Here is a 20088-nt window from a genome sequence, read left to right as displayed (position 1 = left end):
GGGCTATTAATTATGGAAAAGAAAAGAGGCATCCTCCCATTTTTCACTGAAAGGAATTTTCTCCAACCTGAGATTAAAGGTTACCTGGCTGTAATTGCACCGCAATAGTCTCATGGTGAATTCCATAATAAATCATCTGATGGTTTGTAACTCATCTGGGATTAAGCTACTGCCTTGTAATCACTCTAGGGTGTCAATTATATTTGAAATAAATGTTCTATGGGGGAAGGGCTATTCAACGGAATCTCTTCTGTGCTGACAGCAGATGACTTGGCTGGCAGTGACTCTGTGTTGTTGGTGTTTCACCCTGAAGATTTAATGATCATAGCACTACAAGAGATTTATTGAGATAAGATTTGCAGTTCATTAAGGAAATTTTAGGAACTGTATTCTTAGAATGTGATATTTAGCAAGAGCCATGAATTAATGTGAAACTTTTGAAAATATTAAATGTGCCTGGGGGGTACTGTGGCTTTAAGTACTGATGAGCCTGCAGTCTCAATCCCATTAACAAGCGTGTGTAGGATCATTTGTAAGCATTAGTCTGGGTAGTAGTGAGATAGACAACTGATTCGCCCCTATACATTAGAGTCATGGCACAGAGCAGCCTGGGTCAAATGTGCTTCATGACTTTCATGTCCTTCCTGACACAGTACACCGTTGTTGTGTTAGCCTTTGTATTACTGGGAAAAATCTCCAAGGATTCACCAGATGACATTTTATGCTGGTAAAATTCCAGATTAAAACCAGCATAGAACCTGTTGTTTAGTCTAGTTGTGCGATGTTTTTCCACCATAATAGCTATATTGTCAGAGATTAGGTTGAGTCAATAGTGGGGCTATCCCAGCATAGCATTTGTTATGTAAATTAACATTTCAGATGGAAGGCTAAATATAGCAAGTTGATGCCAATGATGGGGTTTTCGTATTAGCATCTCTTTTTTGTTTCCTGTGGGCCAGGAGGAGCAGGAGCAATCACCGGACCCCCCTCCTCCCAAACCACTTAGCTAACTGCCGGGGACCGTTCCTTCGTGTCCTCAGTGGTTGACTCCCGAGATCCTGGCCCCACCCACTGGCCAACTAGCTCTTACCACCAGGCTCAGGCGGGAGACTGACTACCATAGGAACTTAGGAACAGGAGTAGGCCATTTAGCCCCTCGAGCCTGCTCCTCCAGTCAATGAGATCATGGCTGATCTGTGACCTGAGTCCATATACCTGCCTTTGCCCCATATCCTTTAATATTTTTGATTAACAAAAATCTATCAATCTCAGATTTAAAATTAACAATCGACCTAGCATCAACTGCTGTTTGCAGAAGAGAGTTCTAAACATCTATCACCCTTTGCATGTAGAGGTGCTTCCTCACTTCACTCCTGAAAGGTCTCGCTCTAACCTTTAGGTTATGTCCCCTAGTCCTAGACTTCCCAACCAGCGGAAATAGTTTCTCTCTATCTAACCTATTAGTTCTCCTTAATATCTTGAAACTTTCAATCAAATCACCCCTTAACCTTCTAAATTCCAGGGAATACAACCCTAGTTTGTGTACTCTCTCCTTGTAATTTAACCCTTGGAGTCCGGATATTATTCTGCTAAATCTGCGCTGCACCCCCTCCAAGACTAATACATCCTTCCTAAGGTGTGGGGCCCAGAACTGAACACAGTACTCCAGGTGTGGTCTAACTAGGGCTTTGTATAGCCGTAGCATAACCTCCACCCCCTTGTATTCTAGTTCTCTAGATAAAAAGGCCAGCATTCCATTAGCCTTTTTGATTATTTTCTGTACCTTTTCAGCATGTAAATGAGGCCTGGGAGTTAAAATCTCCCAGGCCTCACTATAGGGGCCGGACGGTTTGCTGCCTGCCTTGGACCCCACCCACACGACTCACGGCAGGAGTTAAAATCTAGGCATAGCTTTTTGGCTCCTGCCACAATCTTCGTACTCTTGCCACTGATTTCATCCTTCTCCCTAGCCACTGCCTCAGGCTTCTTATGTTCTTATGAACCAGATTGTTCACAACCTCGGCATCCTGTTTGACCCTGAACTGAGTTTCTGACCTCATATCCTTTCCACCATAGAGATCACCTACTTCCAGCTGAGAAACATTGCCCGCCTCAGGCCCTACCTCACCCCATCTGCCACCGAAGCTCTCACCTACACACTCAATTACTCCAGTGATGTCCTGGCCAGCAATTCATCCTCCACCCTCCATAAACTTTAACTCATCTAACACTCTGCTGTCTGTATCCTAATCCTCATTAAACCCTGCACACCAATTACCTCTGTCCTTGCTGACCTACGCTAGCTCTCAGTCTCCCAACATCTCAAATTTGAAATTCTCATCTGTGTTTAAACCCTTCCAATGACCAATCCCCTCCCTATCTCCGTAACCTTCTCCATCCCTACAAACCCCCTGAACTCTCTGTTATACATCTCATCATCATGAAGAAACTACTCATGAAATAACGCTGGATGGCCAGCTGGTGGCGCCGTCCAAGGAGTATAAATACTCGGGCGTGGGCCCAGCTTGCTCAGGGACATTTTGTAAGACAGGAACTAGTGAAGTACAACTAGACCTCCATGTTTTGAAACAAGTTGATTAAAGCCTTGCTTTATACTCAAACCAAGTGCGTAGTGAGTTTTATTACATCACTCTCCAATCCTCAGACTCTGGCCTCTTGCCCTTCTTGCCCCGCCACCGTCTCTTGGGTGGCCTTCAGCCGCATGAGGCACCATGCTCTGAAATTTTCGCCCTAAATCCCTCTGCCTCTCCACCTCCCACTTCTCTTTTAAGCCCCTCCTCAAAATGCACTGGTGACCAAATTTTTAGTTACTCCTACCAATGTTTCCTTCTTTGGCTCAGCATTTGGTTTTCCTTATGCATCTGTGAAGCATCTCGTAATTTTTTGTTTACATTAAAGGCACTATATAAAAGCTAGTTGCTGGTGTTGTTACGTTTTATTGGTGCCATTAATGTAGCAACAGAAGCGCGGGGAAAGGATGCAACGAACCTTCTGTTAACCCTCCATTTTTTCTGTTATTATTGAGAAACCAGGATAAAAAGCAGGTAAACACCAAGGTTAAAAAGAGTGGAAGGGAAGATATGGTTAATCAGGATTTAGTATGATGCCAGGCTTGGACATAAAAAAAAAATAAGGACTGTAGGAGAACAGAAAGCCTGCAGCAGATAAGGAGTCTTGGCAAAGAATGTGTTCCAATAGGAGATTGTGTGATAAACTCCTGATTGCAACAACGTGAATGAATTCTATAGTTTTACAGATTTTACAATAAAATGCTATTTTTCTCTAGGTACCTGGAGGTGGAGAGTAGTGGCCATCGGAATGAAGTGCGTTTTCATTATCGATCTGGGAGCCATCAGTCCCACACAGAGGTGTTTCCATATGCTTTGGCTGACGGCCAGTGGCATCGAGTTGCCTTAGTCGTTAGTGCATCCCACTTGATTTTATATGTGGACTGTAACAAGTAAGTAATCTCCTGAATCACTAAAGATGCTCTTCAGGGACTGATGAGGAAAGTGGATGTAGTTGGAATGCTCATTCTGCGGTTGCACAGTGAGTTATTGGTAACTGTGCCACACCGAATCCAAGAGTAATTGCCATTGTCATTGAAGGCAAATCGACTGAGCCTCCACAGCCCTCTGGGGTAGAGAATTCCAAAAGATTCACCACCCTCTGAGTGAAGACATTTCTCCTCATCTCAGTCCTAAATGGCCAACCCCTTATTCTGAGACTGTGACCCCTGGTTTTGGACTCCCCAGCCAGGGGAAACATCCTCCCTGCATCTACCCTGTCAAGCCCTGTAAGAATTTTGTATGTTTCAATGTGATCACCTCTCATTCTTTTAAACTCAAGAGAATATAGGCCTAGTCTACTCAATCTCTCCTCATAGGACAATCCCCCCATCCCAGGAACCAGTCTGGTACTGACATTGCCACTATGGTGTTAGGATTTTGAGCCAGGAATGGCAGCACATGTCCAAGTCAGCATGGTATATGACTTGGAAGCCACAATGTTCCCATGATCTTGCTGCTCTTTTTCCTTCTCCGTGGTAGAGGTCGGAGTCTGGGAAGTACTTTTGAAGTAAGCTTGATGAGTTGTATGTCTCTGCTATGATTATATAACCAAATATAAATGATTAAAAGCAATCTAAAAATGTATGAATAATTAAACTATGGCCCTTCATCTAGATTTCTCAAATTTTATAAAAAAACATTTCTTAAAGTCCTATTGGTCATTTAAAACATGTCATCCTGTCCAAACCACTAACCTAGCCCCTGTCATTTGTAATATTTTGTCTGATTTAACAACTCAGAAGTGGTGAGACATTGCAAAACTTTAAAGGCGTTCTTTGAATATAGTAATGTGCCATCAGTTTTTGAAGATGGGCTTGGAAAGATTGGGATGTTTTCACTTGGAACGAAAAAGATTCAAAAGGCACCTAATAGAGGTTTTTAATTTTTTAAATTATGAAAGCTTTTGAGAGAGTAAAAAGTGAAAAATTGTTTCCACTGATTGGAGAATCAGAATTAATGGGGCGTAAAGTCAAGCTGGGTGAATCGCCTCAGAGCTTTTCTTCTTCTGCTGCAGTGGAAACCCCATAGACAGATTTACGCCGAACTTCCATTGAAGTTATGGTGACAGCATGGGTGAAGCCCCAAGGAAATTTACCCCCAATATTAACATTGGACAAACAGGGAGGAAGTTAGTAGAAACTTTTCGCAAAGGGTATTAGAACATGGAGGGACAAATTTTCATCTCCCCCGCATGGGCGGTAATCTGGAGTAGTGGATAGTCTGCCCGTTATAGAATCCGCCTGATCTTTATTCAAAGGAATCAAAGCCGGACTGATTCTGTAGTGGGCGGGTGATTCGCTCTACGAGATTACTGCTCATCGAATATTTTACCTCAAGAATCTATGGAGGCAGAGACTATAACATAATTTAAAAGGAAATTGGATAAGTGTTTGTAAAGGAAAAATATAAAAGGATATGGGGAAAGGGTAGGGAAATGAGATTGCAATAGGGAGCTCCATGTGAAGATCTAGCCCTGACACAAGCATGATCGGTTAAACGGTCCTATCCAGCGCTGCACGTTTTATGATTGTGAGTCACAGTACTAGATGTGATCTATTTAGTACTTTTAGGGGGTTATTTTGGTGAAAGAGTGAAAACAGTTGCTAAGTGAGTGCTGTGCTAATAAGACAGGCCTGTTTGAAAGTCTGGTTTTAGCGCGCAATTTTGGTCCTAATTGCCGATTACCATAATTTGAACTTGCCGAGAGGTGCCAAACCAGACACCTGCCGGTTTAGCACTCAAGTGCTGATTAGAAGCAATTTATGTGGCGCAGTACATATGAGTTCCTCACACCCACTTCCACTGAAGGTGTGGAGTGCGCTGGCTGACATACAACGGCATGTTTCAGGATGGCTCAGGGACCGAGGGAGAGGGCGCACAGGTTCTCAGGTGTGGCACTGGAGGTCCTGGTGGAGGAGGTCCGGAGGAGGGATGTCCTGTACTTGCAGGGGGGAAGGAGTCCACCTCGCCCTCCTGTCCCTCTCTCCTGCAGCAGCAGGTGCGGCTTTGCCTGGCCTCATGTCTTCCTCTCATTCCTCCTGCAGACCGAGGGGGACCCCTGAAACAACAACAGAAAATGCTGGAAACACTCGGCAGGTCAGGCAGCATCTGTGGAGAGAAACAGAGTTAACGATTCAGGTCGATGACCCTTCATCAGAACTGAAACATTAACTCTGTTTCTTTCTCCACGATGCTGCCTGACCTGTTGAGTGTTTCCAGCATTTTCTGTTCTGTTGTTTCAGATTTCCAACATCCGCAGTATTTTGCTATTGTACTGGATGGACCCCTGGCAAGATGCCCGTGACCAAGCACTCCCCTTCTCCTGGTAACTCCTATAAGATAGCGTAAAAAGAGTAAGCGCTGTGCTATATATTAATATATATATATATATATAAATAAATATATAGCACAGCACTTACTCTTTTTAGGTGAAGTCCTCAGAGAATTTTTGGATTAAATGTTGCTAGAGTGTTGGTAAAGTCTTGACAAACTGTCCCAGAAAGTCTCCCAATGTGTTTCAAAAGTCCCCTTCAAACCTCCAGCAGCAAGTGAACATTGAAAACTGAATATGCCTTTAAGTAGAACTTGAAATCCTCAGCAACGACTTGTTTACTCCTATTCAGGTGGTCGCTGTTATTAGAGGGTGTTAGTTCAAGCGTTAGCCACCAAAATGCCATACAGCCTCTTTATTGAAAGCTAGCAGGGAATTTAATTGACAATCAGCCCCTTAGTGATCCTCCGGGCGGCCGTTCCTAGTGCGCGCTTCAACTCCTTTACCAAGATGGCGTCGTGCGCTAAAGGCGGGCTAAACAGACATTGCAGCTCAAGACCCCATCTTGGCCACCTCACAGGATATTTTGGTGCCTAAAGTAGCCGGGGAAAAATTGCCCCGGTAATGAATGGTATCTCACACCAACATCCACTCTCTCAGCCATTAGATTCACCAGGATTCAAGAATCACTCTATTAATAATGTATTATGTTTGGACATTATGGTTTTTTATTGTCTGTAGGATTTACGAACGAGTTATCGAAAGGCCGTGTATGGATATTCCAACTGGTTCAACATTTTGGTTAGGACAAAGGAACAATGTACATGGTCTTTTCAAGGTAATTGAATGTCATAATATTACAGCTGCTATATTCTTATATTTTAAAGCAGTACTAAAATACATTTTATTAATGGATAGCAATCTATTGTTTGGAAATGTATATCCCTATACTGAATTATGTTTGCATATGAAACCTGTTGACTGTATGTTTTCATCCTGTTCTCAAAACATGTGCTTCAGAACCAGCACCAATAATCCATATGGTCCATCACACACCCAGGCCAAAAATCTAAGCTGCATTTTCACTGCAGCTACTGTTCCAGCCAGGCAGAACTGTGTTCACGTTGCTTGGCTCTCCTTGGCTAAAACTCTAGTGGAACTGCCCAGGAAAGAGCTCTGGGCATGCCTCGATACATGCCCGGGCAGAACACCTTACAAACACCTAAGTCTTTAGGGAGCATGGGGGTAGATTCCCTACTCTCTATGCATTTAAAATGAGGTCAGGTAGGTTCAATAAGAAGCCCAACAGCTCCAGTGGGTCTCCCAAGCATGTTGTAAAACCTGGTTTGACGCTGAACAGAATTTACACCTCTTGTGGTGGCAACCCAAAGTAGTGTGAGATCAATGCTTCTAGGAAGTCTCACTATGCTATGGAGTCAAATCAAGCCTCAACTCTAGATTTACACTTCAGTGCAAAGCCGAAGCCACTTCACATTGACATTTAAGCTAAAGTATAAATGCATCCTTGGGCTAACCTGAATCTGATTGGTTTGGACTCAGCCTGAAAGAACCAAGTTTTTCTCAGACTGGGTTCAGATTTGTGTTTTGCCAAGAGTGGAGCTGACTCTTCGTCAGTAATGAGGAAATAGGAATTTGGTGGGTTTTGCTCGTCTTCATGATCTGGGTATCTGAGCTAAAAGCGGTTTACTCATCCTAATAATTCAACTTACACGTTGGAGGCGGGACTGCTGCTTGTCGGGTTTTAGACCCACCTCCATCGACTTGTGGCCAACCCACGCTATTTTCCCTTGATTGACCTTGTTAAGCCCGCCCAGCGGGCTTAGCATGCCAATTAAGGGGAAGCCAGTTACAGAGAACATCAGCGTATGACGTTTCATCTGTCAAAAAATTTTGACAGATGAATTGTCATCATTTGACAGCTCTGTGAAGCTGTCAAACACTGACATTCTCTGTTGTTTGATGAGTTCTTGTACTCGAGACTCACCAAACCTCTTTTCTGAGCAGAAAGCAGATGGGTGTTGCATCGGAGAATGCAGCAGCCATTCTGTCATCTCTGCCATTGAGATGCTGGAGCCTCCGCATCCCCAACGATTGAAACCTGCAGGAAGAAACAAAGGTAAGTAAACTTTTTCTTTCACTCATCTCACATACCTACCTCTCCACACTTGCACCCATCACTCACCTCCACAGCGCACTTTTGGAACCCTCTGACCCCCGCAGACCCACTGCTCACCTCGCTGACCCTGGCGGGGTTTCCCGACGTTGGGAAGCCCGCACCTCTGATGGAAAAATGGAGATAATCCTCTTAACTGCCTGTTAACTACTTGATTCTGCCCCAGATTCTGCCATTTTCCCGGCAGTCCCGCCTCCATACCCGCCTCCTCAGGGCTGGCAAAATTGCCCCCATCAACTTAATTACACAACAGTATTTTTGTCAGCATTTTAAACCATAGAGTTTGCACTTCATAATTATATCTACCAATGCCAAAATTCATTTTATAAAAATTCATGCTGAGTATAGAAAGGGGCGGACTGGCTCTCCCGAAAGGGCACGGGATTCCTCAGCGATCCCACAGAAAAAGAATGGTGCCGATAATGTAACGCTGTGGAACCATTCACGGCAGCGCTCTGCAAATCTCCCATATGGCCAGTCTGTTTGAGTATAGAAGCAACTGCATCTCAGGTTTTCTGATGCAAAGCAAGCAACCCAAAAATGAGAGTATAACTCCAGAGTCTAGTCCTGTCTCACTCCAGGACACTGCAGTGCAAGACTCCCCATGAGGAGGCTGTCTCACACCATCTGGGCTTGATACTGCACAGAATATAGCTCTGGTGTGGCATCAATCTGAGTCGGTAGATTTCCTAGGCATTTAATCCGCTGAAGCTGGTCTTATTTAAATGTTTTGAGATAGCAGAACTCTCACCTGTCCTCTCAAAACATTTCAAATTTCCTGGTGAGGAGCACAGTTTTGCGCGTGTGTGTGAGCAGCCTTAGATCACTTTTGCTCAGTTCATAATGCCCTCCATACCCCTTATTGCTACTACAGTGTTGTAACACAGGGGAAGGAAGTCCACTTGCACCCAAAATGAGTGCAAAGCCGGCAGAGTGACCGCTCCTAGTGCCGGTCCATGCCGGCCTGAGGCCTGAGCCAAATTCATATTCAGCCCTCATCCGCGGACACCAAATGGACGGCCCGCTGCAGCTCGCTGGTCATGGATGGCGAGAAGTCGGCCTGCTCTCATGCTGAGCCGGCCGGCAAGTTGGGTCTGGGGTGGGGGAGGTGATCGGGGGGCTGGGGTTGGGGAGGTGATCCCGGGGGGCAGGGGGCTGGGGTTGGGGGAGGTGATCCCGGGAGGCGGGGGTCTGGGATGGTGGAGGTGATCCGGGGGGCGGGGGGCTGGGGTTGGGGGAGGTGATCCCGGGGGGCGGGGGGCTGGGGTTGGGGGAGGTGATCCGGGGGGGGCGGGGGTCTGGGATGGGGGAGGTGATCGGGGGGGTGGGGGGCTGGGGTTGGGGGAGGTGATCGGGGGGGGTGGGGGTCTGGGGTTTGGGGAGGTGATCCCGGGGGGCCGGGGGCAGGGGTCTGGGGGGCCGGGGGCTGGGCCGGTGGCTGGGGTTGGGGGACCACGAATGTACCAGAGTTTTACTGTGGGCCCAGGAGCACTTCTGCTTCTCCTGGACTCACAAAAATAAAAACTGAAAATAGCTTGAGCCTATTTTTGAACAGCCTTTAAATTGTCCCTTTAAGGACCTTTGGTTAAGCCACTCAAGACTTTTTAAAAATTTATTCATGGGATGTGGGCGTCGCTGGCAAAGCCAGCATTTATTGCCCATCCCTAATTGCCCTTGAGAAGGTGATGGTGAGTCACCTTATACAACTGAGTGGCTTGCTAGGCCATTTCAGAGGGCAGTTAAGAGTCAATCACATTGCTGTGGGTCTAGAGTCACATATAAGCCAGATCGGGTAAGGGCGGCAGATTTCCTTCCCTAAAGGACATTAGTGAACCAGATGGATTTTTACGACAATCCGATAGTTTCATAGCTTTTTATTACAGATTTTTTAAATATTTAATTAACTGAATTTATATTCCCCAGCTGCCATGGTGGGACTGAACTCATGTTTCACCCAGATCATTAGTCCAGGCCTCTGGCTTATTAGCCCAGTAACATAACCACTATGCTACCATACCCATCATTTACTTAGTACACCTAGTGCAAGTGCAGCCCAATTCCGCCCATTTGCAGCTGAATTTTGCATTTGGGATCCTACAACCAGTGTAGAAGCCCGACTTTCATATTTAAAGAGCCTAACATCTCTTTCAGGTGGGTGGCCTCGTTGACTATAAGCCGACTGAGCAAATATGGTGTCCAGTGCACTTCCGGCACCGTTTGGGCATGGCAGATCACATTTCAAAATTCGGAGATTTAATGGCGATGTGGAAGAATGGGCGGCCGGGAATTTAATTTCACCCCTGCAGTCTCTAACCCTTACTGTATTAACATCTATTAATTATACAGGTTTCAATATTGAGATTCAGAAGAGGTGATCATTTCTAGTGATTAAAATAATAATTATGCGCCTCTCCCCAGGGATTTAAAACATTTTTTTACACTGGAGTTAAAGATTGTGGGCTGGATTTTGTCAATGGGGACGTGATGGAGGCGGGACTCCCACTTTTTGGGTTTTAGTCCCCTCTCCATCGATTTGTGGCCAACCCACGCTATTTTCCCTTGATTGACCTTGTTAAACCTGTCCAGCGGGCTCAGCAGGCCAATTAAGGGACACCTGGTTACAGGTGACGTCAGGGATTGACATTTCATCTGTCAAGAGCTTTTGACAGATGAAATATCAGTGTTTGACAGCTCTGTGAAGCTGTCAAACACTGACAATCTGTCTTCTAACTTGAGTCCTTCTCCACAGACTCAGTTAGAAATCTCTCCAGAACAGAAAGCTGAATGCTGCAACTTTTGACAGCTCGCAGCCATTCTGCTTTCTGTGCCGGTGAGATGAGGGACTCCCGAGACCTGAAGGAAAGAAGCCTGCATTAGTAAGTAAAGGTAAGTAAAACTTATTTAAACACTTTACACACACCAAACACACTTACCTCTGCACTCATGCACCCATCACTCACCTGAACACCGGACATCTCGACCCCTCCAAGCCCTTCAGCCCGACGGTCCGCCTCGCTAACTTGGCGTGGTTTGGAGCCATCAGGCAGCCCACACTTCAGGGCTACAAATAGGGATTAGGCCAAAAACTGCCTGTTAACTACCTGTTAACAGGCAGTTAATTGGCACTAATCCCCTTCCTGCCTCGGGGAGGCGGCTCCCAGCTCCTGGGAAACAGGCATGGAGGCGGGTTGGGGGCGGGAAGGGTTCGTGCCCCCCGATTCTGCAATTTTCCCCCCACCCCCGCCTCCAAACCCGCCTCCATGGGGCTTGGAAATTCGAGCCCTGTATGTTTTTGTACAAGAGGAGAGAAGTGGGAGCAATCCAAGAGCAACTCTGTAACTGAAGAATGTAACAATACAGAGGATTATATTGATGACCCACTCTATTTATAACTGATTATGGAGTTTGTTTTATCCACAGGGCATGATGCAGGATGTGCAGATTCTTGTGATGCCACAGGGATATATTACTCAATGCCCAGACCTCAATCGAAGTATGTTTAATGATTATATTAGCTGTGTATATATACATATATATATATGTATAAATGTGAAAATGCAGAGATCAAGAAGTCATCAGAACGAAGCTCCTCAGTGCTATTAACCTGGCCACCATTTACTTATCCATTAGCTGCACGGCTTTTTAAAACAAGGGATATCAAGTGATCCTAAAAGCTATTTGGCAGTGATGTGTACTTTAGTGTTTCCGAAGAAGTACTGTATTTTATAATCCTGTTTATTTGTGGTTGGGAGGGTTCAGCAATGTCAAATATTATCTTAAAAGCAGATACATTATGAATCAGAAAATGCTGCGAGTGCACAACTTCTGAAAGAGAAAGACAGGTTCATGTATTGGACATCACCCTTCATCAGAACTGGTCAGATAAAGAGTCACAACTGAAATGTTAACCTTTCCCTTTCAAAAACTGATCAACCTATAGTGTATTTCCAGCTGAATATAGGGAGTTAGGAGGTAAGTTAAAAAATAGGACCTCAAAGGTAGTAATCTCAGGATTGCTACCAATGCCACGTGCTAATCAGAGCAGAAATAGAAGGATATTTCAGATGAACACGTGGCTAGAGGAATGATGCAAGGGGGAGGGATTCAAATTCCTGGGACATTGGAACCGGTTCTGGGGGAGGTGGGACCAGTACAAACTGGACGATTTGCACCTGGGCAGGACCGGGACCGATGTCCTAGGGGGAGTGTTTGCTAGTGCTGTTGGGGAGGGTTTAAACTAAAATGGCAGGGGGTTGGGAACCTGTGCAGGGAGACAGAGGAAAAGGAAGCAAGGATAGAAGCAAAAGACAGGAAGGAGAAAAGCAAAAGTGGAAGGCAGAGAAATCAAGGGTGTAAATCAATCAGGGCCACAGTAAATCATAATTCTAAAAGGATTAAGAGTGTTAAAAAACAAGCCTGAAGGCTTTGTGTCTTAATGCGAGGAGCATTCGTAATAAGGTGGATGAATTAACTGCGCAAATATATGTAAACAGATATGATATAATTGAGATTATGGAGACATGGCTCCAGGGTGACCAAGGCTGGGAATTCAACATCCAGGGGTATTCAATATTCAGGAAGGACAGGCAAAAAGGAAAAGGAGATGGGGTAGCATTGCTGGTTAAAGAGGAGATTAACACAATAGTAAGGAAGGATATTAGCTCTGATGATGTGGAATCTATATGGGTAGAGTTGAGAAATACCAAGGGGCAGAAAACGTTAGTGGGGGTTGTATACAGACCCCCAAACAGTAATGCTGAGGTTAGGGATGGCATTAAACGGGAAATTAGAGACACATGCAATGAGGGCACAGCAGTTATCATGGGTGACTTTAATTTAGTTATAGATTGGGCTAACCAAATTAGTAACAATACCGTGGAGGAGGAATTCCTAGAGTGTATACGGGATGGTTTCCTGGACCAATATGTCAAGGAACCAACTAGAGATCAGGCCATCTTAGACTGGGTATTATGCAATGAGAAAGGATTAATTAGCAATCTTGTTGTGCGAGGCCCCTTGGGGAGGAGCGATTATAATATGATAGAATTCTTCATTAAGATGGAGAGTGAAGTAGTTGACTCAGAGACTAGGGTCCTGAATTTAAATAAAGGAAACTACGATGGTATGAGGCGCGAGTTGGCTAAGATGGATTGGGGAACATTACTTAAAGGGTTGACGGTATATAGTTAATGGCAAACATTTAAAGATCGCATGGATGAACTGCAGAATTTGTTCATCCCTGTTTGGCATAAAAATAAAACAAAAAAACTGACTTAATCGTGGCTAACAAGGGAAATTAGGGATAACATAAGATTCAAGGAGAGGACATATAAATTGGCCAGAAAAAGCAGCAAACTTGAGGATTGGGAGCAGTTTAGGATGCAGCAAAGGAGGACAAAGGGATTAATTAAGAGGGGGAAAATAGAGTATGAGAGTAAGCTTTCAGGGAACATAAAAACTGACTGTAAAAGCTTCTATAGATATGTGAAGAGAAAAAGATTGGTGAAGTCAAGCGTAGGTCCTTTGCAGTCAGAATCAGGGGAATTTATAATGGGGAACAAAGAAATGGCTCACCAATTAAATACATACTTTGGTTCTGTCTTCACAAAGGAGGACACAAATAACCTCCCAGAGATGTCGGGGAACATAGGGTCTAATGAGAGGGAGGAACGGAATGAAATCAGTATTTGTAGGGAAATGGTGTGAGGGTAATTGACGGGATTGAAGGCCGATAAATCCCCAGGGCCTGATAATCTACATCCTAGGGTACTTAAGGAAGTGGCCCTAGAAATAGTAGATGCATTGCTGGTCATCTTTCAAAATTCTATAGACTCTGGAACAGTTCCCATGGATTGGAGGGTAGCTAATGTAACCCCACTATTTAAAAAAGGTGGTAGAGAGAAAATGGGGAATTATAGACCGGTAAGCCTGACATCGGTAGGGGGAAAATGCTAGGGCCCATTATAAAAGATGTAATAGCAGAGCACTTGGAAAACAGTGACAGGATCGGACAAAGGCAACATGGTTTTACAAAAGGTAAATCATGTTTGACTAATCTACTGGAATTTTTTGAGGATGTGACTGGTAGAATAGATAAGGGAGAACCAGTGGATGTGGTGTATTTGAACTTTCAGAAGGCTTTCGATAAGGTCCCGCATAAGAGATTAGCGTGCAAAGTTAAAGCACATGGGATTGGGGGTAAGGTACTGACTTGAATAGAGAAACATAGAAACATAGAAACATAGAGATAGGAACAGGAGTAGGCCATTCGGCCCTTCGAGCCTGCTCCGCCATTCAATGAGATCATGGCTGATCTTCGTCTGAGATCATAGCTGATCTTACCAGTTCAGTACCCCGTCCCCGCCTTTTCTCCGTAACCCTTAATCCCCTTAGCCTTCAGAAATATATCCAATTCTCTCTTGAAAATATTTATTGAATTAGCCTTCACAGCCCTCTGTGGCAGGGAATTCCACAGGCTCACCACTCTTTGAGTGAAGAAATTCTTCCTCATCTCTGTTTTAAATGATTTGCCCGCTATTTTTAGACTGTGGCCCCTGGTTCTGTGCTCCCCGGCCATTGGAAACATTCTCTCTGAATTCAGCCTGTCCAGGCCTGCCATAATTTTATATGTTTCGATGAGATCCCCTCTCAATCTTCTAAACTCCAGTGAGTACAAGCCCAAACTATTTAATCTCTCTTCGTAGGTCATTCCCGCCATTCCAGGTATCAGCCTGGTGAATCGCCGTTGCACTCTTTCCATGGCAAGAACATCCTTCCGCAGATGGGGCGACCAAAACTGTACACAATACTCCAGATGCGGTCTCACCAGCACCTTGTACAGCTGTAGTAAGGTATCCCTATTCCTATACTCGAACCCCCTTGATATGAAGGCCAACATACCATTTGCCTTCTTGATCGCCTGTTGCACCTGCATGCTCTCCTTCAGTGACTGGTGCACAAGAACACCCAGGTCCCTCTGCACTTCCCCATCTCCCAATCTATTGCCATTTAGATAATAATCTACCCTCCTGTTTTTACCCCCAAAGTGGATAACCTCGCATTTATCCACATTATAGTGCATCTGCCACGTATCCGCCCATTCCCCCAACCTGTCCAAATCGCACTGTAGCCTCCTGACATCCTCATCAGAGCCCACCCCTCCTCCTAGTTTAGTGTCGTCAGCGAATTTGGAAATATTGCATCCAATTCCCTGATCCAGATCATTTATATATATTGTGAACAGCTGGGGTCCCAGGACAGATCCTTGCGGCACCCCGCTGGTCACTGCCTGCCACTCCGAAAACGAGCCGTTTATTCCAACTCTCTGTTTTCTATCCGCCAGCCAGTTCTCTATCCACGTTAATACTTTGCCCCCAATCCCATGAGCCTTAATTTTGCATGATAATCTTGGTTATCATGGTTGGCAGACAGGAAGCAAAGAATTGGAATAAACGGGTCTTTTTCCGAGTGGCAGGCAGTGACTAGTGGGGTACCGCAGGGATCGGTGCTAGGACCCCAACTATTCACAATATATATTAATGATCTAGACGAGGGAATTAGATGTAATATCTCCAAGTTTGCAGACGACACAAAGCTGGGTGGGCGTGTGTGCTGTGAGGAGGATGCAGAGACACTCCAGTATGATGTGGACAGGTTGGGTGATTGGGCAGATGCATGGCAGATGCAGTATAATGTGGATAAATGCGAGGTTATCCACTTTGGTGGCAAAAACAGGAAGGCAGATTATGATCTGAACGGCAATAGATTGGGAAAAGGGGAAGTACAATGAGACCTGGGTGTCCTTGTGCACCAGTCGCTGAAGGTAAGCATGCAGGTGCAGCAGGCGGTTAAGAAGGCAAATGATATGTCGGCCTTCATACCGAGAGGATTTGAATACAGGAGCAAAGATGTCTTGCTGCAGTTGTACAGGGCCTCAGTGAGACCACACCTTGAGTATTGTGTGCAGTTTTGGTCACCTTATCTGAGGAAGGATGTTCTTGCCATGGAGGGAGTGCAGCAAAGATTCACCAGACTGATACCTGGGATGGCAGGAATGATGTATGAAGAGAGATTCGGTCGATTAGGCTTATATTTGCTAGAGTTTAGAAGAATGAGAGGGGATCTCATTGAACCTTATAAAATTCTAACAGGACTAGACAGACTAGATGCAGGAAGGATGTTCCTGATGGTGGGGGAGTCCAGAACCAGGGGTCACAGTCTAAGGATAAGGGGTAAGCCATTTAGGACTGAGATGAGGAGGAATTTCTTCACCCAGAGAGTGGTGAACCTATGGAATTCTCTACCACAGAATGCAGTTGAGGTCAACTTATTAAATATATTCAAGAAGGAGTTAGATATATTTCTTAAGGCTAAAGGGATCAAGGGATTTGGGGAGAAAGCAGGAACAGGGTATTGAATTTGGATGATCAGCAATGATCTCATTAAATGGCGGAGCATGCTTGAGGGGCCGAATGGCCTACTCCTGCTCCTGTCTTCCATGTTTCTATTCTATGTTTCTATGTTTCTATGCTTTGTCTTTTATTGCAGATTAGCTACATTCATGTTTTCTTTTTATCTCTATGTCTTGAATTGTGCATTCATGATTTAAACACTCAATCTCTATCATTCCAGCCTGTCCAACTTGCAATGATTTCCATGGACTCGTGCAGAAGATTATGGAGCTCCAAGATATTTTGGCCAAGACATCAGCAAAGGTCATTTTTTTATGTCTGGAAAGGCTTTTAGATAACCAATTTCTGCAATAGTTAATTAAAAAAACTTAATTTATATCACACCTTATTACATCTCTCCAGACATTCCAAAGTGCTTCCCGCTTACTGTTGTAATGTAAGCAAACACAGCAGCCACTAGAGTCTGCAGTGTATGTACCTTTAAGGGGAGAACTACTTTTTACAGCTCCTGTATACTGTAGTACCGGCAGTGACCACACCTGTATATAAACCCTGAGTAGGGATCTGTACAGTTAGTTTTAGAGTAACCCTCATCCAGTAAACACCTGTTGATTGTTCCCTGCAGTCTCTTGTCTAGTTATTGAAGGACACACAACATCAAGATACACGGATCTAACAGAGTCCCACAAACAATGCGATGAATGACCAGTTGTTTTTTTTTTGGTGGTATTGGTTGAAGAAGAATATTGGCCAAGATGCTGGAAGAAATCTCCCTCTTCAAATAGTGCCATCAAATACACTGGATCTTGCTGTAATGGAATGAGCTCTGCAAGGACTGCACTAGTATTTCCACAATAAAATACAAGAATATATTCCATAGTTTATTCAGAGAACACTATGAATTAAGAAAATCACAAAATCTTATTCTGGGTTTTGTATACTGCAGTATAGTCATTGTGGCTTCTTCTCAAGTGTGCAGACAACGTGACGATCACCGTCCTTTGTGTTTCAATCACTTCCTCTTTCAGTCCTCTGGCAGTAAATGATTCCATGATCTTTCTTTTCTCAATAAGTTGTTTTTCTGAAGTTATATTTGAAACCAATTAAAACAAAGCAAATTATAAAGATTCTGTGAAGTTTGACTTAAGTCTCCCATTTCCCAAGTTGTCAGGTCCAAAGTGTAATGTCTCTTGTCAGGAATAGGAAATGATCCCTTCTGGAATGTTGAAGCCCCACAGACAGGCTTCATGCCTGGCATCAGTTATATTGCTCAGACCTCAATAAAATGGATGGATCACTGTAATTACAAGCGAGACTCAAGATGTTAAAAAGAACTGAGTTGAGGAAATTTTGAAGCCACTTTTGTCGTCACTGATTTGGGATTGACCAAGTACCGGTGATCAGCTGCTCAGAAAGCCCCTCGCAGAGACAGGCACAGGAAAGTTATGTCGAAGGAGATCCTGTGTCAGCTGCAGCACAAATGTTCGGAATGCGTTTTTCTAACATTTTAAATTTAAGCCATCAAACTAGTTGACGCAGATATGATAAATGGCAGGATTATGCATTAGCAATGATTTAATTGCACCCACCTGCAGTTGCAAAAGGAAGGTGTTTTAACTAGACATTTACCTTTTAATTGGTTTTGAACATGGCAATTTTGAGTAGCTTTAATTTGGACCCATAATAAGACTTCATCAGAACATAGTCTGAATGTCACACATTACAGGAACCAGCTTTCCTCACAGCAGTCCAAGCATATCATACTTTTAAAATACACATGTACTTACTTGTAAGATAAAGGTTATATAAATTATAATGACTGTATGTAAAATGCTCACACAGCTATCTTATGCAGAGGAGAAGATGAACAATTTGGAGCAGTGTTACTGTGAGAAGAGCTGTAAGGTGAAAGACAGGGTCTACAGAGAATCGGTGTACTGGGCAGATGGCTGCAAGAACTGCACGTGCAAGGTACCCCTCAACTCCACCTCTTCTACCAGTGCAGAGAACAGTACTAGAAGCTAATTCTTGCTTGGTTTTATATTTTCCCATTTCCATGCTTTGCAAACAACACAAGTAGAATTGCTCTGGCTGGTATGCGTAGTGAAATCAAAAACAGAGCAACACAGGGAAAAATCAAATGCATTCGGGGAAATTTCCCCCACCCCCAATAATGTTCCATATGCCACAACAATTGCCATTTACATCGCACTTTTGATTTTGAAAGTGTCCCAAGATGCTTTACAGTGGGGAGGGGAGAACCACAGATAAAATGAATAAAGGATTGGACAATGAGCCGTGGTGCAAGCGTTAGGAGAAAGCTTGGCCAAAAAGATAGATTTTGCAAAGAAAAAGTAGAAAGGTGAAGAGGTTGAAGGGACTAGTTGAAGAGAGTGGGGACGAGACGGTGGAGGCTCTGGTACCAATGGTAGATAGAAGTGAGTGGTGATACAGAAAAGGCTCGAGTCGGATGACTGAAGGATGCAGGAAGGGATATAAGGCTGGAATGGAGTGAGGCAAAACCATCTAGCAAGCAATTACACTTGGACAGCAGAGGTCTATTGCGTCGACAGTTCATGATTTCATGGCTTCATTCCAAGTATCAGAGAGTTCCATTTGATAGTTACTGATCTGATACAGCCAGGTTAACTGTGGGTGACCCAACCTCCAACCCAGACCAGGTTGGTGCCCTCTCCGGACCTCGAATCCAATCTTCAGTGCCCGATTTATGGGACCTTTGTCTCAGAGGCGTGTGATGTTACCAAAGGCTGCCCAACCGTGACTATTAACAATGACTGCAATCTTCTCAAGCCTGGTTCTTGTTGTTACACCTGCAGGCAAATCAAACTATTTCATTCCCAGCAGTCGCCTCGGACAGCACAAATGAAATGCTTCCAGTCTCTTGATGTCTTGCTTATCCGGCGACCACATAAGAACTGGAGGAAAAGGATGAGGATTTTAAATTCAGCTAAGGACAGGGAACAAATGTAGGTCAGCAAGGATAACATTGGGTGAATGGGACTTCATGTAGGACAGGGTATGGGCAGCTGAGTTCTGAAAAATTTGGAGTATATGAAGCGTGAAAGATGGGTAGTCATCGAGGACAGTGGAGAAATCAAGTCTAGATGGGATAAACCCATAGAACGGGTCTCAGCAGCAGTGGGTGTGAGGAACATTCTTAGGGTGGGGACTGATGCAAGAAAAGAAACCAAACCATTGCCCAAGGGCCTTTCTTAAGAAGGAAGCCTATGGGCAGGAGTCAGCAATGGGGTTAATCCAGTTTGGGAGCCAGAAGGAAAGCAGTAGTTCTGCTTGGAGCTAGCAATAGGTAAAGGCCAGGCCAGGAGCCAGCTAGAGAACAAAATCCAGTTCAGGATACAGTAGAGGAATACTGTTTGATTCCGAGGCCACTGGAGAAGTGGGGAAAGATCCAGGATCTATTGGAAGAGCAGGGCATGGACCAGAAGCTGTTGGAGGAGAGGAGCGTGGACCAAGAGCCAGTAGAGTTCTAGTCAGGGGACCAGTGCAAGAATGAAACTTGGTGCCGGAAATCAGCAGAGAAGCAGAATGAAGCTCAGGAGAACAACATTACGGCCCAACCCAGGAAATCAACAGCAGGAT

General features: G+C 44.5%; 1 protein-coding gene across 2 annotated transcripts in view; it reads left to right on the top strand.

The window, feature by feature from the left end:
* The window catches only part of LOC147106349 (protein NEL-like), a 342986-nt gene that overhangs the window by 36653 nt on the left and 286245 nt on the right, over window positions 1-20088 (top strand). For both annotated transcript variants that reach the window (XM_086009387.1, XM_086009386.1), the window contains exons 4-8: window positions 3308-3481; window positions 6604-6700; window positions 11477-11549; window positions 16688-16770; window positions 18310-18438. In XM_086009387.1, the coding sequence (XP_085865513.1) occupies window positions 3308-3481; window positions 6604-6700; window positions 11477-11549; window positions 16688-16770; window positions 18310-18438 (556 nt within the window). The remainder of the gene's footprint in view (window positions 1-3307; window positions 3482-6603; window positions 6701-11476; window positions 11550-16687; window positions 16771-18309; window positions 18439-20088) is intronic.

This window comes from Somniosus microcephalus, chromosome 16 (genome assembly GCF_052327205.1).
Source record: "Somniosus microcephalus isolate GS21.2 chromosome 16, FLI_Smic_1.0, whole genome shotgun sequence".
NCBI classification, from domain to species: domain Eukaryota; kingdom Metazoa; phylum Chordata; class Chondrichthyes; order Squaliformes; family Somniosidae; genus Somniosus; species Somniosus microcephalus.
The sequence above is the reverse complement of the archived record's forward strand: the minus strand, read 5'-3'. Positions and strand labels throughout refer to the sequence as shown.